The 27,899-nt window shown below is 40.1% G+C and overlaps 2 protein-coding genes across 6 annotated transcripts in view; both read right to left on the bottom strand.

Moving 5' to 3' along the window:
• Positions 1–596: 596 nt before the first annotated feature.
• On the bottom strand, positions 597–4,004 carry LOC135079192 (vesicle-trafficking protein SEC22b-B). Its single transcript, XM_063973781.1, has 5 exons — positions 3,829–4,004; positions 3,522–3,631; positions 3,101–3,221; positions 1,945–2,143; positions 597–842 (listed from the first exon to the last, which is right to left on the bottom strand). Exons 1-5 carry the CDS (start codon positions 3,901–3,903, stop codon positions 694–696), a joined length of 654 nt encoding a protein of 217 aa, XP_063829851.1. The 5' UTR covers positions 3,904–4,004; the 3' UTR covers positions 597–693.
• Positions 4,005–4,801: 797 nt separating this feature from the next.
• The window catches only part of LOC135079261 (ecdysone-induced protein 74EF), a 225,613-nt gene continuing 202,515 nt past the window's right edge, over positions 4,802–27,899 (bottom strand). For all 5 annotated transcript variants that reach the window (XM_063973898.1, XM_063973890.1, XM_063973875.1 and 2 more), the window contains 2 exons: positions 26,427–26,630; positions 4,802–8,016 (listed from right to left, as the gene is read on the bottom strand). In XM_063973898.1, the coding sequence (XP_063829968.1) occupies positions 7,484–8,016; positions 26,427–26,630 (737 nt within the window). In that variant the 3' untranslated portion in view covers positions 4,802–7,483. The remainder of the gene's footprint in view (positions 8,017–26,426; positions 26,631–27,899) is intronic.

Genomic DNA, 27,899 nt, shown 5'->3' on the forward strand with positions numbered 1-27,899 from the left:
TAGTTATAAACACTGTATGGAATGCTCTTCCCATTAACAATCTTGAAAGAGTTTTATTTTTATGGGTATCATGCTTAGGGAAATAATAATAATAGGCCTTTTTCATATGTCAATCGAAATAAGATCTCTTCAAAGTTTTAAAATTGGCGCTTTGTGCAGATTTCGAGTACAGACAGTTGATTCTAAGATCTTAATTTTGTAGGAAATTAAAAAAGGGTAAAGGATAAATAATGTTGAAACAAAAACTTGATGAAAAGTAAAATAAAAATACCATCATTAGTCATATGTAAGTATGAAAGTACTTTGAACTGAAAATATACTTATATTTTAAAAACATAAGTATTTTACTCAAATAAAGAAAAATTAAGAAATTGGAATCACTAAAGTATCGGTAGAGTGCACTCTAAAATATAGAACAACTGGTTATTTCAAACTCCAAAAATATTTTTGTTGTAGAAAAAAAACATGTTCAAAACGCTGTTGATTTGAAGTTACATTTCAGTCCTGAACCCGAGGCTGTAAGGAATGGGGTAGAAAACACAATATTATACTTCTGCTTAGTTGCCAGATATAGCCTTGTGTGATATAGGATCTTTATGAAAACATTTGGTCATTAAAATAGAAGATTTTGTAGCAATTTTTCCCCTGCAGCATTAGTGCTGGACCACAACATCTTAATCGCGGAGGTTAGTTCTACAACACCCAGAAGTAAAGCACGAAGACGAGCAGGATGACGGCGCCGGCGGTGGCTTTCACCAGCATCGACTTGGTGTTCAAGTAGGTGGCGTCCTTTTTGTATTTCTGCGACATCATAGACAGGTTTTGCGTCTTTGTGTCCAGCTCTGAAAAAAAGAAGTTTGGTTAGATTTCATTTAGCTTACTTACAGTAGAAGTAATGCCCCGTTTCTTTCCACTAAAGCGGAGCTTCTTTGCTTCAAGTTATCCAAGATTTTGTCTGTTGTTGTTGACGACTTGTTAGAGCGAGTATTTACGGAATTTTTCCGCGACCGCGGCGTCGACATTAACCGCAAATACGCGCCCAATGAAGGAAAAAAACGCAAAAAATAATTCCACTCTCATAACTCTCCAAAGAAGTTTTTTAGTTCACGGTAGCAGAAAGTAGAAGAAATTCAGTTCTCAGAGCAAGCAACTGACATATTATGACTTCATCATCATTTCCATTCCAGGACGTCCATTGCACAAAGGCCTCCCCCAAGGATTTCCACAACGAGCCTGGTGTGTGAGGTGGAATTTTTCCACCCGTCGCCCTCAGAGTACTGACGTGAATGATGTAGCGTAAAGCAGGGTACTCATCTAGCCGTGTAGCATGTAATGTATCAGATACTGTATCAAGTGAGTACATAGACACGAGCCCGCTGCACGATCTGCTCGCGCGTGGTTCGCAGGGAGATCGCAGCGACCCGCCGACTGGCGGTATCACTGCGAGCACAAAGGCAGCTCGCAGTAGGATCCAGGAGCTCGTTGCTAGATACGCGATGACTGTGGACGAGCCGTACTCACTTGAAGGTTGGACACGTTACATGCTATGTTACGTGCTATATGGCAGGTGAGTACCCTGCCTAAAGCCCGGTCTGTGAGCATGTAGAATTTTGTCCAATGACCCCAAGCTACCCATCCTTATCTCTCGCGCGTAATTATATTGCTGTCGTGACTGTGCGACGGGCGCCCGCAGTGAGTGTGCGAGCGCGACAGCAACATAATTACGCGCGAGCGATAAGGATGGGTAGCTTGGGGTCATTGGACAAAATTCTACGTGCTCGCAGACCAGACTATAGCACATCCCACCTGCGAGCACGGCGCCGCGCTGCAGCACGTCGTCGATGTTCTGCATCATGATGCGCTGCACGTCGCCCAGCTGGCCGCCCAGCGCCGCCGCCGCGCCCGCCCTGCGAGTACCGACGTACTGTAGCTAGCACATCCCACCTGCGAGCACGGCGCCGCGCTGCAGCACGTCGTCTATGTTCTGCATCATGATGCGCTGCACGTCGCCCAGCTGGCCGCCCAGCGCCGCCGCCGCGCCCGCCCTGCGCGCTCGGGCGCCGCCCTCCGAGTATTGCTTGCGCGCGCGCTGCATCCAGGTGTCGAACTCGATGAACGTGTAAGGCCGGGTTACTGTGTTCACCTGCGGATTGCAAGACAATTATTTTCATATTAAAATAATATGAACTGACAGTGAGTAGTGTCTGTGCTCAAAGTAATTATTATTATTACAGTCAGATTCTTGACATAAGTCATGAATACCTGCATCAATTTGCATGCATAATTTTCTAAAAAAATTATTAAAGTTATATTAGGATCTTCACCATAACAAGTGTCACTTGTGGTCTAAATCCTACTATTCTACTAATATTATAAATGCGAAAGTTTGGATGTCTGGATGGATGTTTGTTACTCTCATAAGTGCCACTTGTGGTCTAAACTGAATAAATACTTTTGATTTTGATTTCTTTCACGCAAAAACTACTGAACGGATTTTGATGAAACTTTACAGTATTATTGTTTATAACCCAGAATAACATATAGGCTAAACTTATGACGATCTGTGACAAAATAAATTTCACGCGGGTGAAGCCTCGGGCAAAAGCTAGTGTGTATAATATTTTCTAAATTTTTTTATTAAAGTTATATTGGGATCTTCATCATCACATTATGTTCGACAAGAAATTATCCTGAAAAGTAACATGTAGAAAATACAAACAAAAATAATATTTTTTCCACATTCTGTAAATGTTGTCCATGTTTAATTTTGAAGCAGGTAATAACTGATATAAATAATTACTTATGTTAAGTTGTATTACATCATTGCAGTGTGCAGCCATAATACTACTGCATATTTTCACTTTTCTTGTTAGTAACCAATGGATGATTGCAAAACACTATTGCCTAACTATCTAACATAACATGCACACAATTTGCAATCAAATAGCCTTTCCTTTATTAAAAATTAAAATTAATTGGTCATTATTTACTCTGAGACTCATCTTCAAATATTTATTATATCAATATGTAATTAATTTACGAGTTAGTTCTCTTTACAAATAAAAAAAATAAAATATGATTGATTAAAAATTATACTCACTCTTTTGCCGTATTGCTGGTAGAATTCCTGGGCAATTTCTTCGAGGTAGCTGAATGCTAGCCTTTTACTGTAATTTCGCTCACAAAGCACTAGATAGCATATCTCGTTCTCAATTAAATAGCTGAAAATGTATTAACAACTAATTAATTATCTTTCACATCTGATTCCGCACTTCATTCTTGTGAATGTTTTTTAAAGTGATTTGAAGTGCAAGAAGATTTTATTGTTTTGCCAAATGAAATAAAGGATTAAAATACATTCACTCTATTAACACAAAAACAATTGTTTGCATCAGTGGCGATGAGAAATGTAATAGAAAGGCAATATTATGCAATATAATAACAATGACAGTTACCAATTAAAAACAAATTTAAAAGGCTACGTAAAGGAGAAAATAAAAATAAGAAGCGCTGAAACTTACTGAAAGAGATATGGCCCAGTCTCGATGGAACACCGCAGGGGAGACTGGGGTCCTAGTTTCCTAAACAGCATTTTTGCCTGGTTCTGATACTCCAGAATATTGCAGCCACTCTGCGAACCACCACAGCAAATTATAAAAAAAGAAAGATGCCAAACAGAATGGGGAAAAACAAAGAGGTTGTGAAACGTAAGCAAGAGGGTTGTCATGCCGAAACTACATCAAACTAAGCGATAAATGGACTGTGCTTATGAAATATAGTTATGTGAGGGGTAAGTAGGAATGCTTTTATTTTGAAAGAAGCCCATACCTGCTCATCTTCTTGCATGGTAGCGGCAAGAGGTAGGCCGTCAGCGACCCTCGCAATCATTGTCATTAAAACCATTTTGAAAGTTATAAATTGTCCTTCACATTAAACAACACACAACAACGATCCGATGTAATCTTTCTCGATAAATCCACGTTACTTTTTCTTTCTCATTATTGGGAAAATTGGAAAACAAATCGTATTCCTGATAGACTGACAGCTGTGAATACACGTCAAATCTTTTGACATGACAACAACACGTCACTTGCGTTGTCTATGGTATGGCATGTCTATGTTATAGGTGCGTTCATAATATTTTATTTTTGTTTTTTGGTGTATGTAATGTAGAGTCGGTTCTCTATTAAAAAAATCAAGAATTATACTTGGATTTACTCATTAAAAATCATCAATAATAAGTCCTTCTTCTTTGATGACGATGACTCTTGTTTTTTGCTACTGTGATCAAAAAAACTTAAGTGCAGAGGAGATTTTGATGAATGTAGAGTTTGAGCTTTGATCAGGAACTCCACTTTTAGTTATGACTTATTTATAACTGGATCAGTTGGGAGTTGGGATTAAATATACCACACCATTATTGTAATAGGATAGCTTAATATTTCTGTCATTTAATAGATCTTTTCGGAGTAATTAAGTATGTTTATGCGTCTTCAGCATATTCCATTACTATTTTTTTATATGCTCTACATACGATGAATGTAACCAATTCCGGGTATTTTATTTATTTCATTAATATATTAATGGATTTATTGAGGACTTTTTAGTTAGCCTTTGTTAGGTTCTGCGGAGTGCAGTCACAATACAGCAGATTGAAAATCATTGGTGACATAGGATAGGTAGATTATATCTTTTCTATCTACTATTTTTATAATGCTATTTTAATTACTTCTGTTTCAAATGTTCTTGGACTTATTTCTTGGAGTTTTTTCTTGACGGGGCGTTGGAGTAAAACAAATCATTTGTATTTTATTGTGGATATTTTATTAACATTATCATCATGCATCAAATTTATGTGCTAACTCATTTACACTTATAACTAGCTATACATAGAAAAATAACTTAACTAGGGGGCAGAAAATACAGTATTTTGTAAAATTAAACAACTAAAATTACAATTAAAATATCGGACTTTCGTAAACTAAAAGCGAGAACACCGTACCGCACGTCTCTCAGAACTAAGTTAAAAATTTTGTCCATAAATAAAGCACTGGTCAAAGAATTGGCAGGTTAACTAACACAACGTATCACGAGAACGCATCGATCGCTGGCCTGCGCAGTGCGGGCCGCCTGCGCCGCGCCTATACCAAATCACTAACCTTCTCATTGCTTCCTCTACATTTTCATTGCTCGCCTATCTAGCGACGCCCGCGCCGAGGGGCAAGCGCCGCGGCTGTGCGCGTTGTCACATATATCTCTTTATTTACAACAATAATTTATATTTGACGTCCAAAACCCCGAGAACATCCGATCCACCGCGGCGTCCGAAATTACTTTAATTTAATTTAAGATGCTAAGACTAGGCTCAATTAAAATAACTCCATTAACAATAATTTCGTCTCGAGGTGCTGTCATAATTTACATTGAAAATTTAAGTACATTTAATTATTAGAAACTTTGATTTTTCAACAACATCAATTCGACTAAAATGATTAAAATTTTACCGAGCATCGTTTTACATGTTCGCTCAAACATTCAACACGGTAACCGTCCCTAACACTAGCCGATAAATTCTGAGAGCACTCTCTTGCCATCACGTGGTCCATTCATTACCTACTATTCATTAATTTATTATAAAGTATATTACAATAAAATTTGTAACCTAGAGAACGAAATTTCCTAAAAAGGAAAGACTATCAAGTAGGGTGCGCGGGCGAGCGCGGCGCTATAACTATACTGGCTGCGCCGCGCGGGCCCGCCAGCCGGCAACAAATAAATAAGTTAAAATATCTATCGTTATATTTACAAAAGCATAAGAAATAGTGTCGAAAGAAAGGGTTGTAAGAATTCCAACTAGCTATATAAAAATACGATTAAAATTCCACATCTTTTTTTATAATAAGTATATAATTATGTCAATCACATGAAACGGGCACTGGTTTGTTCGAAGAAGTGTGGACGCTGAGATCTTTTATCTATTATAAGTAACGTTCCTATGTGGCTGTCCCTGTCGGTCCCTCGTAGCACCCTTGACGCGCGGGCGCACCCCGCGCTCACTGGTCGCGCTCTACTCATACAAAAATACTGCGCCGAGTGCGCCCGCGCCCGTACGCATAGCGTACGCCTACATACAAACCTACAAACATATTTCTATTTTTTTCTCAATTTTATACAATACTCCACCCTTTGTATACGTATTAAAAAGGATTATGTTTTGTCTTTGCATTGAATGTGATATTGCATTCAACCGCGCAGGAGTGGCGTGTACTAGGCTACGTTATAACCTTTTGTTATCGACTATCTAGTATAAAGTATTATGATTGATTAACATTGGACCACAAATCGTAATTAATTATTAATAATATTTATTCAGGTAACAAAAAATAGAGATCTTGCGCCGTTCATTGGAAATGTGTTTCATTTGTTTAGCAGCGCGATTTGATATGCTCGGAAACAAACAGCATGTATATGAAAATAGCTCGAAAACTCTGTATGTATACTATGAGATGATACTTGATATGTCGACGAATGATGGCGCGCAAGACCTCCGTCCAACAGGCTTACTATCATTAATTTAAATAAACGAAATAAACTAGAACATGTTCACTTATACAGCTCACTTATAGTAAATATCTATTTATAATAATAATTAACACAAATAACTCACAAATCATCCCTTACAAATAGTCATATTCAGTTGTCTAACAGAAAGTTGGCAGTAGTTTCAGTACGTAATGTTCCACAACATAACCAAATAATATCAATCGGAATTCGGTTGAGAAGCAACAGAGGGCGCGCGCGCAGTGCGCGGCGCATAAATACTTTATCATATAATATATATTATGTAACAGTCAACAGCGTGAGGTCGTCGTTTGTAACAAGGTGTAAATATGCGAATGGCCATAACAAGCACCAAACAAGTTATCTGAGGATGATACTAATATGATATTTTTGTCATAATATAAACATTTTACGTAAATATTTCTTCACTATAAACTCTTATTAGACTATAATGTTATACTTATTGCGTATTGTATAAACTGTATCTCGAACATCGTAAAGTGTATATCCATATGAATGTTATTTTTGCGTAGTTTTGAGGTAGGAAGTAAAGCCGCGCGAGCGCACGGCAACATGCTATATAGAAACTTCATTACAAACATTTAAAAATTCGTTCAACATTATACAAAAATCACTCCGTACCATATAACATCTAGCAAATTTAGTGTTCCTCATCTGAAATACCCCTAAAAATAGGTACTTATATAAACATTTGAGCAATCAATTTCGTCTCTCCTATTTTTGTATAAATATTAAATTCAATGATAAGTTAATAATATTAGTTCGATTGAGAGTAATCTTAAGAATCGTAAGCGATCGGAGAACGTAATGCATGATGATTTGAAAAATAGAATTTACTAAGTAGTGAAAAAATGTTAGAGCGAAACTCGTCTCGGCCACGAGTCCCCGCGACTGTGGCGCTCTACGCCAGCGAGCAGTCGATCTCCACAATGTCTTTGGGCACGTCCACGAACTGGTACACGAGGCGCTGGCCGTCCACCTTGGCCAGGATGCCGCGCTGGTAGTAGTAGCGCAGCGCGCGGCCCATGGTCTCGTAGTTCATGTCGGGCTTGTTCTTGTGCAGCCCCCACAGGCGCGACACGGCCTTGGAGTCCACGAGCTTGAACACGCCCTTCTCGCGGTTGGTCCACTTGATGTATCGCGGGCAGTACTCGCGGTCCTGCAGCAGCTTGAGCAGGAACTCCCACAGGTAGGTGGTGGAGCCCTCGCGCGACTTGCGCTTGACGCCGGGCGTGGGCGGCGCGTCGGCGCGCGGCCGCTTCTTGGGCTTGAGCTTGTTGTGGTGGTGGTGGCGTTGGTAGTCGCCGAAGTCGAACACCGAGTAGGGCAGGTCGTCGTGCGGGAGGGGCGGCGGGGCGGGCGCGGCGAAGTGGTGCCCGCCGCCCCCGCCTCCGTAGCCGTAGCCGTATGCGTCGCGATCGCTCACGCCGCCCACTGGAACAGAAAACGTGCACGTCAGAAAATGTGGGTAGTCGGACAAGTCGACGAGAGGTATGCTGATTTGAAAGGTTACAGCGGTTGCGGCTCATTGCAGTTTGTATTCACTCTACCATAGTACGAAACCAACAACAAGTGTGTACTAGGAACTAGCAGCTCTAGATAACAGACCTGGGTAATTATGAGATAACAATCGAGACGTAGATGTTTAGAAAAATATTGAATATTTGTCCGTCTGTCTGTTTATATATAGGCGATTAGCCAACGCATTATAGTACACTAATCCACTAAACAATTGTGAGACAGCTCCGTACTTTCGGCGTGGGAGCCCGCGGATACACGCACTATGTTGCCAAAACGCGCCCGCTATTATGATAACAAAGATTACATTTAAACTAATACCACTAGTTCATTTCATTACTATTTGGCCTTATAAACAAAAAAGTATCTTATGATAAAGCCTGATTCTAATTTTCGACGGTTACTACTCAAGAAGAAAAATAATAAAACTACAGAAACCTATCCGTGCTTGGTAAATTATGACGCTCTATTAAATACAGAACCTTATATTTATCTAAGAAATGTTTAGGAACATGATATACAATATTTGCGAGTTGTTTGTTGACACAACATTAACACGGTACCCATCCCTAGAAGCAGCCGATATTTCCCGAAATTGAGATCGACGATTGAACAAATGCTAATGTACTCGCTTAATAATATAGCATACGTACCTAAGACCACTTTAACTAATTAATGACGTCGTGTCTATTAAATAGTAGGTCTGTTCAAATTCTAGAATGTTACTTTACATGCGTAGAACTAATCAATCAATACATTCAGCCAGGTCGTTGATTCTGCGTGCATGGAGACGTATGTCTAAACTAGTATGTCTAAGCTACTAATAGCTTGAGTCTAGTTACGTATGCCCATGGCTACCTAAAGCTGTAAATCTGTAACATTTGTAAGTATATTTACGACTTCAAGATGTGTTAAGTGTAACACGCAAGCAAATAAAAAGTTCTAGCAATCCAATTGATACAGGCACTTGTAGTTATTTTTAGCTCTTATCAAATCCTATATTGCACATAGCGGTGATGAAACGACGGTGTCGTCAGTTTCCACACCGGCTTTATCGTCCACACAATGTGGAGCGAGGCGGATGCGGCACATGTCTAATTGCCGCCATTATAGCACTGGCAGGTAATATTAGCGCGGGATCTATCGATGGCTGCTATTAATTTTATTCAAAAATCAAATTTTTTACTTCTATTTAACAATATTAGAAGCAAAGACATCATCATGATACGCAGTTGAGAAAAAAAAAGAGTAGAAATGATTATAATCCTGTTTTATTTTAGCGGGATCTTTGCAAAATTTTTAAATGTTATTTTTAAGAACGGGTGAGTTATTAGTTCCGCGTTTTACCGCCAAAAATCATTCATCTATGAAGGTTTTGGCCTACGCACAGAAACTTTTTGTTGAAACAAACAGTATCTAGTCAGTTGTTTAATTACTACATATTTTTGATAAGACAATGAGTGGAATAGATAAAGGCGAGCTAGATTGCGTCAGCGCCGGGTATCGCCGCCTTGACCCCAATGCCTTGCCTCTGCTGACTGCCCTGTCACCGTCGCGCGGTTTTCCTCTCCAACACATGAAAGCTAGTTTTGTAATTAAATTCAGATCATAGTTTTTAGCTTATTAGTATTCATATTCCATTGCCAGATTATAATAAATCACGGGCGTTTAAATAGCATAAGCTTTGTGAAAAAAAGACGTTTGAATTGAGATGTTCTTTGCGATTTTCGTGAGAAAACTTTAAAAAAATTTCGTAGCATCAGTCGTGCCTGGCACAAATTTTACCAGCACCATAAAACTTCAAATAGCGAGTGTCGGGAAGCGATAAATCTAGGCGGGTCAATAACGCACTAATTCCAACTTCTCGGTAATTAGAACGCGTTCGCGGGAAAACCGGACGATAGAGCGCGTGTTTCTGTTTCTAATTTTCACAACTCAACTAAAATTGCTACAAAGTTTTTGTATTTCTTCATGCCATGACCTTATGGTGTTTATTTACATGTGAACTTATTAGTCGTCGTCTTAATTATTGTTTTAGCGTCAAGTAAATTTAAAAATAAGCGACCGATGTATTATTTTAGTGAAACCATATTTAACTATCACGTTTTCAAACACATGTCGTACAACGTGGCAAAGCTCGCGAATCTTTAGTTGCGAAATTTCCTGGTTTTTCGTAAAGACGCTATTTATGTGCGCGGATATTATTAATATCAGCGGATTGGCTGATAATTTTAAATGGCTCTACATTTCTTGTTAAGCTACACTCAATATCGTTATCTGAAAGGGCCAGTAGCCACTTATTTCAATACGAAGCGTCATTTATAGAAGCATTACATTCAATCTGTAGAGCTTCTTGTTATAATCCGACATTCAATCTATTTTTTAATTTGCCATGTCCGCGTTCTCGATGGGCGATAAACAGCGGTCGCCATTTTCTTTCTAATATTATCTAACTCGTGTATTTTCGCACGCCTTATCGCGGTCGTTCACCCGCGGCACGTGTCTTGTGATCACGTTCGCCACCATATGTTCGGTCATTTGATTAATTTGTAACTACCGCCAGCTAAGGCTCGATGGGCGCATTGTCTGTGCGCACACTTGAGCTTTGGTGAGACGAAATAAAAGTGAAACTTTGTGATGGAATCATCGCGTTAAGCTTATAGTAAAATAAGTGTGCAGGTTACATAGTGTTTTTATAGATTGGTAAGTTCATTCAACCAAGTTTAAGTGCAAAGTAATAATGCAGTCCTCACAGATTTTATCACTAACAAATTCCTATCCATTCCGAATAAGAGTTTGGCATAAGATATAGTCCACACAATCAGTTAGATATGTATCTCGTACATAATTCATAGCGATAACGGGTTGGATTGAATACATTCGCGATACCTATGTACCTGCCTGCTATTTACAATTTAATGAACCGTTTCACGGATGCAACGCTCATAAAATCCCTCGCGATCCTGGGAAGCTCCGACAAAACATGATAAAAACGCGCATTTTATGCTGGCGAGTCTATTTATAGCCGGCTGGACGCATCCTACTGGCTCCAGCAAGATCAAGGTTACTCCGCACATACGCCCGTTCGTTGCCTCAGAATGTCATTTTCTTCTAGTTAGTAGCCACCGCAAAAAATGCAGACCCCTCCCGGATAAAAAACGACTCTATTCGTAAAGTGGCGGAGTCGGTTATCGCACGGTTTCCCGCGAAGACGGATTGTTTTATTCCCGGATGCAAGTATGCGAACAGCGTTTAGGCGGGCGGGGGGAGGGAACCGGTTGCGTGCGCGCATCCCGCGGCCGCAATAAATGGGTTACCCCACAAACCTCTTGCGATACAAACCGATACCTACTCATTGTTCAGGAACAGCGACTAGGAAGCGTTTGCGTCAGCGATAAGGCGGTCATAACACCTATGATGAATTATCAGTTTGCGAATTTTATCGTCTATTTTTGCACGATAAAAGTATTACCGAGATAAGATACGCGAAACGTTTCCTCCAAGCAACTGATTAAATTGGGTATTGTTTTTGAAAATGAAATGTAGATGTGGTAATTTTTATGTTGGGCCCGCAATGGCGACATCTAGGCGTTTTCCTGTGCAACCGGAAAGCGGTGTGCGTGTGTTCTAAGATTGCGAGTGCAGCGATGCGCGGGCGCGGGCAGACGGCGGCGGCTGCCAATGACCAGGAAATGACGCGGCCGGTTGACCTTCACTCACACACTGGCTGGCGGCAGGCGCAAGCGCATCCCTCCCTCCCGACGGCTCCCGCTTTTTCGCATTCGCTTCACGCTCTGACTATTTCGCTAAAGAATTAAACTGTAAGTTATGATGTTCTTTTGTGGGAAACATAGTGGCCTCGTTTATTTCTTGTTACATTTACTGGATCGAGTTTTGTATTACAGAACATTATACGTTTACATTCTGTAATTATAGGGGCGTTATGTTTTTAATTAGTATCCAAGCTCTACCCTAGCTTTAGCTATCTAACATACGGTTGAGTGGATAAAATATGGTTGAAACTTGGTAATTAAAGTTATGATATATCTGAACATGTAATAACCAAGTATTTTTCCAATCTTAGTAGAGTTTTAATACATGCAGATAATACTACGTTTGTAGGTAGAGCTTATGCACAATGACAAAACATTGAGGCCGTTTATGTAAACATGCATAATAATAATTGGCAAATAATGAGTTTCATGTTAAAAGAACCGTTAACCGTAATGAACTTCCAAGTCGAGTTGAGGGCACAATGTTTAATGCAAGCCTTATCAAGGAGACATAAGACATTGTTTACAGATAAATCGCACGTTTTAAAACGTGATTCTTGTTATGCAAGGTTTTAGTGCGAGATAAATCCGAAAAATAAAGTGTTAATCAGTTGTTTTGAAGGTTGAACCCGTTGCTTATTGACCACACAGATAGATAGTTTGACCGTTAAATGTATTTGCGTTCAACGCAATGTGATATTTGTTGACACCTCTGCGTGAATGTGTGATATTTACAAGCGCTCTACTCGTATGCTTAAAATTATTACCTATTTCAGCAAATGTAAATAGAATTGATTGTTTGGTCAATCTGGATATTATTAGCTATTCTCTATTTAACTGTCGTCTACACTAAGATTACATGTACTTTCGTTCATGAATAAAAAATAAAGGTAGTAAGGCAATTACTTTTTTCACAAACGGAAAACACAAAATGAATATTCACTATTAGATGAAAATTTCTAGTTACTTAGCATATTCAAAGTTATTTCAGGCGCAGAACAATAAATTATGTATCAGGTACAATTTAAGTCCTTTTTTTACAAGAAAGGTACAAAAATGCATCGCTAGATGTCGCGGGGCGGTGCGCCGAACTGGCTGCGCGTTAGGTAAGGTCAGCGCTGCGTATGCGCAACCGCTGATAACGACAGAGGGCGACACTGATTGGTAAAAGTCTTTTTAGGCAAACATCTGAACGTAAGATAGTAGTGTGCCTTGTACATATTATATTGGGTCTCTATGATTCTTAGAGAATGCTTGCGTATTCAAATATGTTGAGTCAAAAATTCGCAAAATATCGTAATCGTGTACAGGTTGTACAGTTGACATCAAAAATATCTATAGGTAAAGTGTGGGATATGTGCGTGTGTAAATAAAAGTTAAAAAATATATATTTCAGCACTTTCACTGTAAAAACAATTAATAAAATACATACTGCTAATTGTAAACCAATTAATAGTCAAACAAAGAACCGCGTTAAGATTCTGTCAATGAGCGTAATTAGCGGTTTTCAAGTTAGCGTGAGCCTGCGCTGACACCGTTCGCGTGCACTCGCGGTGCTGTACTAGAATTTAGATTTTCCTTAATTAGATATTGCATCTTTTATGTAACCTAACCTTGTGTAGTTAATAATGCATATTATTATTCTAACTTTACATTTCGTAGCATTCGTAGCTGCATTCGTAGCAAAACCATTTGACAATTGAATTTCAATAATTTCTATTGGTTATTGTACGAGTTAATATGTAACTTATTATATCGATTTACTTTATTTTGTAGTATGTGGCTACTTTTGTTTTAGGCAACACTCATTGGTGTCGCGAGACCGGTCCTCTTTCCATGCGCGTGCGACTCTGATGTCATTCGCCATTACCGGATAATTTGTAACGATTACGACACGAGAAATATATTTTGTGATTTAATTCACTCGATAATACCTGCTGCGATTCTTTTACGACATTGCGACATGTTATTACAGTACAGATAAACAGACCTTACTCGTACGCTCTTTAGCAAGTAGGAAGATTGTAACGATTCCACGACCTGATTATGCAAAGTTTAATTAAATCGCTTACGTGCTATGTTGACATAGAATTAAGTTTTAATGCACTTGACTGTACACAATACTCGTATGTATCTCTAGTGATTGTGACGGTAATTCGCTGCCAGCGCGTGATATCTCGGCTCGGATTAGTGTAGGTAGAGGTTTTTATGTATTTTATATGACATTTAGTTTGATGAATCCCCCTATTTTAATACTACGTCGATTAGTATATTTGTGTGTGTTTTATATAGGAGGTAAGTAGGTTATAATGAGCGATAAGACTACCTTCTTGTCTCATAATAAATTGGACCGTTTTCCTTGTAACACGCCTTCCTGAAAGCGATAGTTGCACGACTACCCACTTTATGTAGAGTATGTTGACATATCGGTCGGTTTGCGAAACCTCGTGTGCGCCCGCGCCGGCAAACAGTGTTTGGCCAAGTGAACATCTGCACATGTGGCAATCGTGACTAATACAAAAAATATTAAAGAGATGGAGTGATATTGATATGCCTTTGCCATACTGTAGGACAATAATGTATAATTTAGTGCATTCCTCTGATTAATGTACGTATACTGCAATTAAGCTTTATTTGGTCGAGTTATTATGCATATAATATTTTTTATTAAGGTAATGTAGATGTGATGTTACAGAAAGAACTTTTCGTAGTAATGTTAAAACTCTTTTCTACCGTACTTAGTTACTAACTACGATGGCAAATCCAATATGAGCTTAAATGTTTTTAAAATTAATACGGAAGAGCGACATTCGCAATAGAGTATTATCTGTTTAATGAGTGTAAATGACGTTGTAATGTTATATTATTTTCGAACAGTGAATTCATTTCGGGTGCCGTTGTATCCTCATATCTAAATGGGAAGCAGCCATTTATCTAATTTACTTTTTGTGTGGCCTGCGCAGTCGCTTGTAATCTAAGCCGCGTATAGTTACGTACATCTTGCACGTGCTGCTTGATAATGAACCTCAAGTTTAAGATAATAAAGATACCAATTTGTAAACTATATGATATGCTATACGCAAAGTCACCATGGCGAAGAAAGGTGTCAAAATGAGTTGAAATACCCCAATAAATAGGCCCATTCTCCGGGCGGTTTGCAGTTTGGGCGATAGCCGAAGCCGATAGGTTATCGGGCAAACATGGCTGCCGGATGCAGCTATCACTGCTTGTTTGTGGACGACATACCTACCTCTTGGGGAAGGTCAGGGCTCTCTATAGAGCTGGCGAATTTGAAACTGATAAAATACTTCAATATTTACATTAACTTGCGCTTCTGTACGGTCACCGAGGAATCGTGATAATGCAGAAAGACCCAGAATTATCTCGAATAAGAATATTGTGTAAACAGGTTACATTAGTTTAGTACCGTGTGAATGCAACTATTATAACTTTAATTATACTTCACCAATGGTTTTAATCGCTGAAAAAGGTGTGACCAAATTCCCAATTAGTAGAGTTTGTAATGTTGCAGTAAGTTGTGTCATTTTAGGAGTTCACGTCCCAATAAAAATGAGGTTTTAGATATTAGAACTGTTGCTACAATATTGTCGTGGCATCCTGGTGGACAGGCGACAGGGTGAGGTCAGTTTGGTGGCACGACTCGCACGCACGACCACCGGTCACGATGCTGGGTTGATATGACAGGGCAGTGCTTGGTGGACCGACGCATTGTGCCGCTGGTCTTGAGATAAAACTGTTAAGGATTTGATGTTAACACCCTAACGAGAAACCCAAAGATTTGGCGTGGAAATCAACCAATTTAGGTTGTCAGGCTTCCAAAATTTGTGGAATATTTTTATAAAGTTCGTTGTTTAAACATTGACTTCCTCAATTTACACAATGCGTGAGCAAAGTGCAGGTATACTCACGATCTTACTGACAAACAAAAGATTTAAAGAACAAATGACAAAAATGACAAAATATACAAGTAGGTACGCCTATGTAACCACAATTAATTTTTCTTACATTTCCTGCTAAGCGCACGGCAACGTGGTGACACTAATATACTTTTGACATTGGCTTTCTCGTGTGGTGCGGCTGTTGAAAGTCATTCTCGTATTGTTTGTCGATATTATCGATACTATTATTGCCGATGTGACCTCAACCCGCAGTTTGGGACGCAGCGAAGGTGATACTAGCGGAGTTCATGCACCCCACTTACGTAAATGAGTGCAAATGAAAATATATTAATCGGACACATTTGCTGCGACAATTTTAAATTGGTGCGAGACAACACTATAGCAACTGGTGTATTCGGATAGCTGTTAATTAGAGACAAAAAATACTACCGTGTCCGTAACACTAGTGACGTTAGATCGACCTGTCCGTTGGTCGTAGACAAAATATAACAGAATTCTCGCGCGTTTTCGGCAGATGTATCACGTTATGGATTTATGCCTATCTTTCCAAGTTCAGGCAGCATCAACATCATTCGACCTGTGTACTATCGAGTCGACTTTGCATCGTTATTCATGAAGTCAACGCACCCCACGATGACATTGAGGAAATGTGATCTCCGAGGATGTGTCGAACGCGCGGGTCGTAAGCGTTGAATAAGCGTTTGATTTGCATAAAAATAAAATACGTCGAAACTATCTTGGAACATTTCATTTGGTTTTATATTTCATTATGTTTTATTTTTATGCTGTGCTGGAAGATGCTTAAATGCGCGATAGACTGCTTAATGCGCTGTAGGTTAAATGAAATATGTATCTGATTATAAGAAAAATATAAATATGCAGATACATTTTTAAGACTCCAGGATGTTGGGTTTATTAAAAGCTAATTTTATGGAGTCGCGCATTTTTAACTCTATCTGATTTGTAATTGTTGTTATAGATACACTACGATAATTTAGATGCAATTTTATGGCAGTTATTTGGCACACAGTATTATAAAAATACTTGATAACATTATCTACATGACAATGGCTTAATACCTGCTAAAATTATTATTACAATTACTTAAATTATAATGTTGTGTACGTAGGTGTAGTTTTGTAAGCTCTCTTAATCCAAAGCTCATTAACTTAATCTTACAATTAGACTGAATTAACTGTTAGAAGTTTGTATGAAAAAGACTACGAACCACGTAGGTAGTTGTTAATTTAGCATAACCGCGCCCAGTACATCCTTTATGTCGCTGAGCGCTGGGTTCGCTATTTTTGTGTATTCTGTGGTATAATCAGACCGGCAAAACTTTGTGCAGCGTTTAGCGGGCGGCGGGCGCGGGGGGGGGATAGACGGCGGGGGGTGGGGCGTGGGGCGCTGCAACTGTTTGCGCGCAGCGTGGTCAATGACACGGCGACATTGCATCAACGCGCGAAGGTCACCCACCCCCCCGCCGTGCCCTCTAACGCGTCCCGCGAATTCCTACACTTTCCTGCACCGCCATGTTGGATCAATCAGTGGTTACTCTTGCTCGGGGGTTATTTTCGAGTCGGTTACGGCAGCTCTTCTGTTCTTATTTTGCGGAAAGGATATTAAGCTTGCTTGTGCGCTTTAAGATAGCTGAAACTGTTTTGCAGGCTAAGTTACTTTTTTTAAAAATATTATATTGTTAACAACATTTTTTATGTCAAGAACACAGTTCCCAAAGAATTCTGCGTTGTCGACGTTGAGAAATTCATACAGGTTTCATATATTTTCAGAATGCTTTGTTAGTAATAACGTTGGCTGCCTTGCTTGATTAATCAAATTGGTAAAGCGTTTCCTTTTAGAGTTATGAAATAAAGACTTTATATTGAAAATGATGGATTTTGACAGCAACAGAAGTTTGAACGTATGATTGTTATCGTCTGAAGCCCTATAAATAGCCGCTCGTGGGCGTTATTCACATTATGTACCGTTTATGTGTACACGTTTGCATGTATTGTTGTGTAACTACATGTCATTGTGTGTTGTGGCGTTATGTCAGTGTCGCCCTTTCCGGGAATGACTCAGTTATTCAATAGTTTATAAAGTTTTATACAAAGTATATTACACATAAAGCTGTCGGGAGACTGAAAACTTTTTCAAAGTTTCGTTATATTTATTTTTTCAGCACAAACTGCCTGTGATCTAACTCTACATCGTCAATAGGTAGTATTTTTATGCTTTTATAATTAGTTACTAATAACTCTTAAAAACAGAGACCAAGGATATTCCAATAAGAATCAGACTGTATCAGAAAATGTAGAGTCGTCGACATAAACCAAATTCTGTTGATAACGAAACAGGCGATATATTGTTGAACCAAAGGCGAATCGAATGTCATCTTTAACATACTGATTATGCTCTCGTTTACATAATTAACCGCAAGTTAATCAGTAACGTGCGCAAAAAATAAAATGAAATAGGTGTGCCCGGGCGTCGCGGCTGTGGACCGTACCCAATAAGTATTGCTTTTGTTTCAAGTTTCGAGTTGGTTGTGAAGATCACGACAAGGATTGTAGGTAATGCGATATTTCTTTTGAATATTTGGCATTGTGTTGTAATTTTGGCATATAGGACAATATAGGTACCTATGTAAAATTTGAGGCGAGCACACTTAACACGTCTCGTGTTAGGTTTTGCCTTTTTCTGGTTAATACATTTCGATTTGGCAAGTTCATTTGGGCTCTACCGCGCCTGAAAAGATGTTTTTCTTATGGAAAGGGTATTTTTTATGAGCTGCCAATACGCCACTCTCGCATACATTTATAGTAGGTATATACCTATGCGAATTGCGAAGTAATAGTTAAAAGTCGTACATAAAATTGATTTTACAGTAGATGCTGAAAACTGATTTTCTTTTCAGGGCAAGATAATTTAAACTTTACTGTAACTGAATTTTTTTTCAGTGACTGTTGAAACTAAAACTTACCAAGCAAGCTTTAGTTTATACACGTGAGCTAAGAACAGATTTTGCGACAGGACCGAGTTAAGAAGGGAAAAGGGGTGCTTAAAGTTTCTATCCGTAAAAATCCGCCATTTCAACTTGAAAATTGGTATTTCGAGTTATAAATAGAAATAAAATAAACGTGTTTGAGTATTTATGGAAATTCTATTTCTGAAGAAGGAAAATGGGCGAAGAAAGTTTTGAACTTCCATGAAAGAAGCCGTAAGCGTTTGTCGAGTGCCATTTGAATTTGTGACTGCACTTTTATCGGAATGGTCACCCATCCAGTGTTATCCGTTGCCTAGGTTCAGTAAACACCTCGTCCAAATTTAACCAAAACCTAAATAACAGATATAATTGCGATATTTAGCCGTGAACCATCGACAATGCGGTTGCGTGCGCGTTTCATCTTCCGCTCATCTCTACATCCGTTGCACATCCGGCCAAAACGCGTGTTTCAGTTGTAAACACAAGCCGTGAATATTAAAAACAATAAGTTACAAGTTACCAGTACTCCATGGTGGAGTCATGTTTAGATTAAGTCAAAGGTTGCGTCATCAGGAGTTTGAGTAAGAAACATTGCAGTAGTTAACTTGAATTGTCATGGGTTTTTTGGGCGCCGCGCTATTCAGATTCAATTACGTATCACTACGTATGCGCTGAGTTGATGCGTCTTTGTTGTGACTTTGCTTGGAGGTTTTATCTGTGCAAAGATATCTTGCTTTTAAGAACTTTAATCGGTCTCCGATTAATAGCTAGAGCTTTTATTTGAAAAATAGATGAATGCCTGTATTATTCATTAACTAATATCTATTTATCAGAGTTGATGAAATCTGAAGTTTGTTGTTGTTATGATTAGACGAGTGGTTTATATTATCTAATCGGAACTAACACAGTCTCGTGTCCTCGCCTGCGCCGCGTCATAGGCCCGAAGGTGAAGAACTATCTAGAACTACGAGACATGTAGAGACACTACTACTGAAGGGTCAAAGAAATAACAATTGACTGTCGACACCTAGGCTCCGTAGAATCAGATAACCGTTGACAATTTATTAAAACTGCCAAGGATTTTCGTAGACTTTATGATACAACAATTGGTTTTGGACACAAATTACGGAAAAGTTACTAAAAGATATGTTCAAATGTGATGACAACTGCCAATATACTGCTGTTTTTAGGTCAACATTAAACTCTTCATTACATAGCGGGTTGCAATAATAATCTAGTAACTGACAGAAATGTCATTAACGGGATTAAACTAACGTATTGAATTTCAAAAGTCAGTAGGTAGGGGCGGCAAAAATTGAATGGCCTACTAGCGGCAAATTTATAAATCCGCCACTGCTGCCAATGGTGGGTGTATGATTGACTACAGACATGTGTAATGTTCGCTGTGTGATAGGTATCGACGTCTATCGAGTATTTATCGCGACACGCGACAAAACCGAGTTGAGGGCCGGACATCCGCGGTCAAGGCTCTCGATTTCCACCACTTGCCCAACGCGACCCTGACTCCGGCGCAATCAGAACGGAACGACTTTTTCATCTAATCACCGATATTGTCGCCTCATGACGCCACTCGCATAACCGAGGCTTGGGCCTATTCTGTCTGTTATGTAACCGAATTACGGGCTCTCGCGAATATAACGTTACAGTTACAGGTCTACGAAAAACGTCCGGCTACCGAAATAACCGCCCTATATTCCCACGGCCCGCAGCATTGACACGTTATATTAAAAACTGGTGGTTTAGCAACGCCACCATTCTCTGGAATCTGCCGGTTTGGCACGGGCATGTGGAGCGCGTAAACACGTTGCGAAACGTCAACTATTTTATATCGGGCGGTGAGGAGTGCATGCGATATAAATGCATCGCTATGCGGCCTAACACTGACCCGCTTCGAACGCCTGAACGCAAGGATAGCGGCCCGCGAGCTTCTAAGCGATAATCGAGTGAGTTATCGTCAGGCAGGGGCGGTGAAGGGCGAGTTTTTGCCGCTTCGCCGGCATCGGATAATTTTAAAACGGGAAACCATCGGACCGCGCACGAGTATGTAGGCCGACTGGACTCCCCTTTATACGTTTACGTGTCGTAAAACATCGCACGAGGTTTCCGGATAAGTGGAGCGGTCGAATTGGGTCGCGATTTTTCTGGTCTATGTGTATTTCGGAAGCGGGTCTGCGCCGGCGCAGCGTTGCGCAACATGACGCACGCAGCTCGATGACACGTGAATCATGGGAGCGTTACGTTTCATTGCGGTTTTGCTGAAAAGTCGCGACGGGGGGCAGGTCACGTACGCAGGATTCCCGTTACTGCTGGTGTCGTGGGTCTAACGGCGGGCCATGGTGTATTCCGGGAGCGAGGTTCCTTTCGCTTTCGGCGCTGCGCAACACTCAAGGTCGCGGGCCGTTCAACTCGGATGCGACCGCGAGTTGCGACACCGAAATATGTAATTGTAGAGGAGTAGAGGCGTTTGGCAGCGGCCGCCGCGCAACTAGGTCGCTTGCGCAAGCGCGCGGGACAGATGGCGCGGGACGCGTCTTCCTTATATGCTCGCTTATAAAACAACACGCCAATCTTAAATACGTAACCTTAATACAGGAAACTTACAGCCGTGTATCACTTCCAAACTCTTTACGACTTGAATCTCAGCGCATAAGTTTACCAGAGTTTATGGCAGTCATTCATAAAAGTTGTGGATATAAGGACCTCGTACAGAACAATTATTTCCGCAACTCATTACTAACAAACGTGTCTTCTCAAAACATACTACCATGTACGTGTTTGAAATGATAAATCTCGAAGTTTGGCGCAAGTTGCTGTGAGGATACTACTTAGTGCTTAGGCTGGTACCTAGTAAAGATGCGGGTTACAATAAAAGCGAGGGTTTGCGTCATGTTATGCGACGACTCGATTACCTCAAACCGCGTCCATGGAAAGTGGGTGATGGTTTTTATCGCCACCGCTGAGAGTGAATCGGAGCGATCCGATGAGAAACTGCGCGTGCGCGAATCTACACACTTTGATACTTCACAACAGCTTTGTAGGTTACCCATTCACCCATGTTTACTTTCCAAAGAAGAGGAAGAGGTTTAGCGGTCGTAAAACTGATCTAATTGGTAGATCAAAGCGCGTTAAAAACAGGAAAGGTGTGTCATCCAGTGATGTAAGTGTACCGTTTTGGGAGTTTGCGAATGTCAATAATAACGTTCCGGTCCCCTAGCAGGCGGCGGGCGAAAATAGTCGCCAACTATTAATACAAGACGAGCGCTAGTAGCTGCAGTGCCCTTGAAACTGGGCGATCACCTCGCGCACACAGGCGGCGCACGCGCACACGCTTATCGCGATGCAGCGCAGCAGAATAGACATTGCGATAATTTTAATTTCCATTTCGTTTATGCGAATGTCACATTGACGGTATCGCCGCTGTTTGCTCCTCAGTTATCATTTTAAAAACACGTATTGTGATGCAACTGGCGAGCGTTTTCCTGTGCAATATGGGCGTTAACTCGCTACTTGTTAATGCGATCTTGAATTCGCCCACGCTTATGGAGAGTGTTTCCAGGAAATGCCTTTAGGGCGAGTACTTAGTGCGCTGGAGGCGCTGGTAGTGTTGGTGGTAGTACCGGAGTTATGCATGTAGCGTGAGGCAGGGCTGCCAGAAGCGGATACGGGCAGACATCCGCGCGCTCGCACGCTGCGGATCCGCGCGGTCACGACTCCGCCAGTCATGCGGTTTGCATTGCGTTACCCGATCGAATACTCGCCCGCACTTTTTTTTTCCACCAACTCAACAATAGATTCAAACCGCCCGCATGAACTCAAATCCGAGAGAATCCGTGCAGACGAAATTCGTACCCACACAATCGCGGCTCGTGTTACCCACATCAACACATTTCGCAATTGGAAACATCCAAGGTTGCTCGTTTTACTTAATTAGGCCCGTTACGAGAGATCAGTCTGGGAATTTGAAAAAACTGATCTTGTGCGACTTCTGAGAAAGCTTAATTCAGTATTATCTTTACTATAATAATACACTAATTGGATCCTAATAAGTAGAAGTTATTACAAAAACTAATTATTTCGATATGAGAAAAATGTACGTTAATGGCGTTGTCGAAGAAAAGTGACATAGTTTTCGTGGACTAAGTACCTATCTCTACATAGGTAATTTATTTGATCATTTAGAGGGACAAAGGAGCGTGTGGTGTCAACATATGGGATAGTTGGGCCACAATGAGCAGGTTTCGAGTGCCCAATCCGAGTAGGAAGGTCGCGTTTCGCCAGCGACAATGCGTTGCCCAATGCATGCGTTTGCAACACTCAATTTCGTGTGTGCTGTTACGGCAATGGTGCGCGCCTCACACCTACTGCTGCACGAACTCTGATCGCCATAGTTATCAAGCCTGTTTTCGGCGAGAAGTGTAGAGCCTTCCAATTTGGAACGTATTCAAAATTCACCTGGAGGAGGGGTTTAGGTAAAACTAATTCAAGCAAAAAAAAATCTATCTAAGGTTAATATTATTCTAAAAATGTTTGTTAAGACTATCTTTTTACCAAAAAATTATTGAAGGAAAAATCATTAGCATCCGTTCTCAAGCAATTTTTTAATCCGCCAGTGGATCAGACAGCTTTAAACGAGTCGATTGCACGTCGCTGACATGACTCACAAACAATACCTTCAGCGAGGATCTTATTAGAATGTTCTATGCGCTATCCGCTTGCAAAACAAAGGCTCCTGGAATCCTGGTGGAAACGCCGCCATTATTAACATGCGCAATCGAAAGTGACCGCTTCGAATGCGCGAGCGCGCGCGGCTGGGACGCATGCACGTCGCGTCCGTCAGTAGTTTTTGCATCTTTATATTAGGATCACTGACCTTGCACAATGTCAAATAGCTGAGGCCTGGCCGCGGAGCCAAGAGCGCTAAATGACGACGTGCAGCCGACTGGTTGCTTTGTTTTTGTGCCACGGGCCCCCATACCTGTTTGCGTCTACGATTTTGGTGTTTTATTTCCTCAAGCGCAATTAGATTCGCATCAGCTTCTTTGTCCACTATGGTAAACTGTTCTTTGTGGGTTGCAAGTAGGTTTATTTATGTACAGTTGATGTTCTGAAAATTTATTTATGTTAATGTTACAACATAGAATTCATTTGTTTCTTTTACATTATCAATAATAATAAGTATAAATTATTTAGTTTTGTTAACCGCGAACTACTTACTACAGTCAAAACATTGCGTAGCGATTATATTATTATTTCCTGGTAATTACTAATTAATCATTTTAGGTCACACGTCAAGCGATTTGCCTAGATCCCGGGGAACAATGGGTGTATATCCGTATAAACATTTTTCCGTAAAAACACGATGACTAAATTGTAATTCCCTTGTTTTTGCACGTGTTTGCTCGGTATGTGGTTTGGTAGCCAATAGTTTCGATGGCTGAATTTTGTAAATAAACAGTATGACTCTTAGAGAGACTCATAGGTTATACTACAGTAAAAATAATTACATAATAAGATTTTCAATACCACCCTGTAGTAACATTTTTGTTTTTCCAGGATTCTGATATTAATCGTCTTGTTTTTAAAAACGTTGCCATACACGAAAGAATGCGGTTTGTTTTTTTCTTGCAAACCGTAACAAATGGTGGCAAATTATTAGCGTGTATCAGAATAATTTGTGCATTTAACGGCGCATTTTAAATTTCGAAAAGAAGGCCAATTGGCGCGGAGCCAGTGCAGTAAACACTCCAGGAAGTTCCTCTACTGATAAGTTTCGCGCTACATGAATTTAGATACAGCTCTTGAAATACCTAACAACAAACGCAGCTGAACGACTCTTATTATGAACGACGTAAGGATGTTTTGATGTCCGTGATTTTTATTTTTCAACTGTAGTTGTTTTTTCTGTAGAAAAACGTGCGCATTGGCACGAGACTTTTAGAAAAACATTGTCACGTTTGTTTTAATTTGGATTGCACTATCGTTGGGTGGGGCCAGCACAAGAATGTTGTGATCGTGGAGAGTACCAGAACTACGAAAATAACCATACGATAATGTTGTCATTTGACACATTTGTTTGGGAGTGGCGCCCTCACTCGCCGCACGTAGTTCCCGCGAGGGTGACCTTCCGGGTGCCATTCACCGGGTCACCTACGGACTGCGTCGGCACACAATGCGACACTATTCTTCTATTTTTAATTTGAATTGGATTCTTTTTAATTTTGCTGGCATATACTAGCTGTGGACTCAGGCAACGCTTGCGTCATTTTGTTTACAATGGTTATTTCACATACCTACTGATTTTACTTAATTACGTATGTAATTAGCAATTTTTGTGCCATTAGGCCTTGAAGTACCTAACTAGGTCGATAGGTCTTCAGCATTAAAGCTGCGAAGTATATTATTTGAAAAAAATCTAACTAACATTTCTGCATCCAACACCTTTTAGTTTAAAGTAACAGTTCAAAAAACCTTTTAAACAAAAGAATCTATACCTTTAATGTATTTTAATTATGATTTCATTCTTATACAAAATGCAACTCCTACAACTGAACCAAAAAAATATCATGAATACTATGCACTTACTGCACTTACATCGAGAACTATTCCTCATACAGAAAAGCTCCTGTTTTACTACATGTATGACGTTTAATCAAAATCTATATTTACTCTAACCATAGTATGGCAAGTGATATTTCTAAGAAGACTATTTATTGTTTAACAGATCCCATTCAAGCGGCGACGAGGAAAACGCACGCGCATGATTCACTGCGAGCTGATTACACGTAGGATGCTCATACTCACTTCCTCATACTCACTTATTGGATGATAGCTAATTTAATTATAATACTAAAGTGCGAAACTGTATAATGTCTATTTTGTAATTTGCTAGAATATTCCGACTACGATTTTTCGTAGCACTCGTAGCAAGAGTATAGAAAGTGAGCGTAATTTTCTGTAAGTTAGTAAAATATTCTAAAGTTGATCAATTAAAACTTTTTATTAGATTTTTTTAAAATATTGCGACTACGATTTTTCGTAGTCCTCGTAGCAACAGTAGCAAGTAAGAAAGTGAAATGTATTTTTCTGTAAGTTTGTATATTAAGATTGATCAATTATCTAAGCCTCACATAATGTCTCTACAAATCGCAATTATAGGAAGTGTTGAAGTTCGTAGAAACACTGTATTTCATTAACTGCAACCGCTGTAACCATTGTCGTAAACTTGAAACTTTAAGAAATGTTTCAAAGTTAACTTGAAGAAATGTTTCAACTAATCAAATGCACAACAAATTCTCGATTGAGAGAAACTTCTCGATCCTTACTCTTAAAGTGTCGATACAAATATCAAAATCACTACGATTTATCGAGGTGCACAATTAAATCTTCAATTCGTCACCAACGCCGCAAAGGGGCAAACATTATATGATCCTTATTTACTCTATTAAATATCCTTTACCTAATTGTAATCCAATTATACAGGAGAGCAAAAAACCATATAGTGCCTGAAGAATGGAGCATTTCTGTCTTTTTGACCGTTTGTATGATGTTCGCCCCTTTGCGGCGAATTGCGTAAAAACTTCTTGATCCTTTCCCTAAAAAAACAACACATCAAGCATCAAAACTCACCAGGTGGCCTAGGATGCGCGGCGGCATGCTGCTGCAGCGTGCTGGCGATCTGGTGGTGGGGGTAGAAGGGCAGGAAGGGCGCGTGGAAGGGCGCGGGCGGCGGGGGCTGCAGGCGCGCCTTCAGCTCCTCGGCGGAGCCCGCGCCGGAGGAAGACGACTCCACGTCGGAGACCCCGCTGTCGGCCGGAGACGGCGGCAGCGAACCTGCAAGAGAGGTGGGTTTAAACGGGGATGGTAGACTTACTAATAAACATTATTGTAAGAGAATAGAAAGAGCGCTTTCACATTTAGGCGATTTAGCAGCGCGACAAACGCGCGACAGACGCGCTGCCGAAAATTTCATACTATGTGACAGCAGATTACAAAAACGCCGCTGCCGCGCTGCAGTCGCGCTACTAACGCCCTAATGTTAAAGTGCTCTAAAGGTCAATACAGTATCATAATCATCCATAGAGATTCTGATGTAGACCGTTAGTGTAGCGTTAGTGGCCTTAGACGACTTAATTTGAAATATAGTAAAATACACTGCATTATTATTTTATAAAACCTTGATTTGGCGACTTTTAGGCTGAGTTGCACCACCTTACTTTAACAGTAACTATGACGATAACCGGTGTGTTTTGTATGAAGTTTGACAGATTTTTGACGTTTGTCAAAGTTAAAGTAAGATGGTGCAACCCAGCCTTAGTGATTATAATTCGTTAGTATTATGAATAGAAGCCGATTTAGTAAAGATTTAGAATTTAGAGTAAGTCTAAATAGAGTCAAGTCTTTTGCTGTACAAGCTCTCTACGAACTTAATTTCATTTAGTTCGTGAACCTAAGAAGGTAAAGTAGAAGTGAGGATAGCTTGTGCCGCCATTAACTAATCAATCGTTCAAAATTATGCGCGGTTATTTCAGATCCGTTTGCGGCGAGGATATATTGATGGTCGTTATGTAACACTCCTTCCCGGAGGAAGCTGTAGCGATTAGGCAAGATTGATTAAATAGCGATCCTGTAAAATTTTGTAGATTGGGTACAATTTCAGGTTTTTGAGAAACAATTAAAATTAAAAACTAAAGTTACTGAAGGTGAGATAAGATTCGACTTACATAGAAACAAGACGATGCTTTCAAAAAAAGTTAAGATCCATCAATCAAGACTGTAACAATGACAATACCAGCATTATCTCATTATTAATTTAGCGAGAAAGGGTACTGAGGACTTAACCGTTAAGATCATAAAAACTTATCACCATCACCCATTGTCCACTGCAACGGTCAGTCGTTGCATAATTTGTTTGCATCAACCCTGCACTTGCGGTAATCCCCCGCCGGACACAATGCAGCGCTCCCGGTCTCTCAGGCCGAGATGAGAAATACCGTTAGAAACGGCAAATCCCAAAATGCACTTGTTTGTACACAACCTGCCTGCTGATGAGAATGCACCAGCGAGCGATTGTCATGCAAAAACGCACAGTTCTTGCATTAA

Source organism: Ostrinia nubilalis, chromosome 2, assembly GCF_963855985.1.
Source record: "Ostrinia nubilalis chromosome 2, ilOstNubi1.1, whole genome shotgun sequence".
In the NCBI taxonomy this organism is placed as follows: Eukaryota; Metazoa; Arthropoda; class Insecta; order Lepidoptera; family Crambidae; genus Ostrinia; species Ostrinia nubilalis.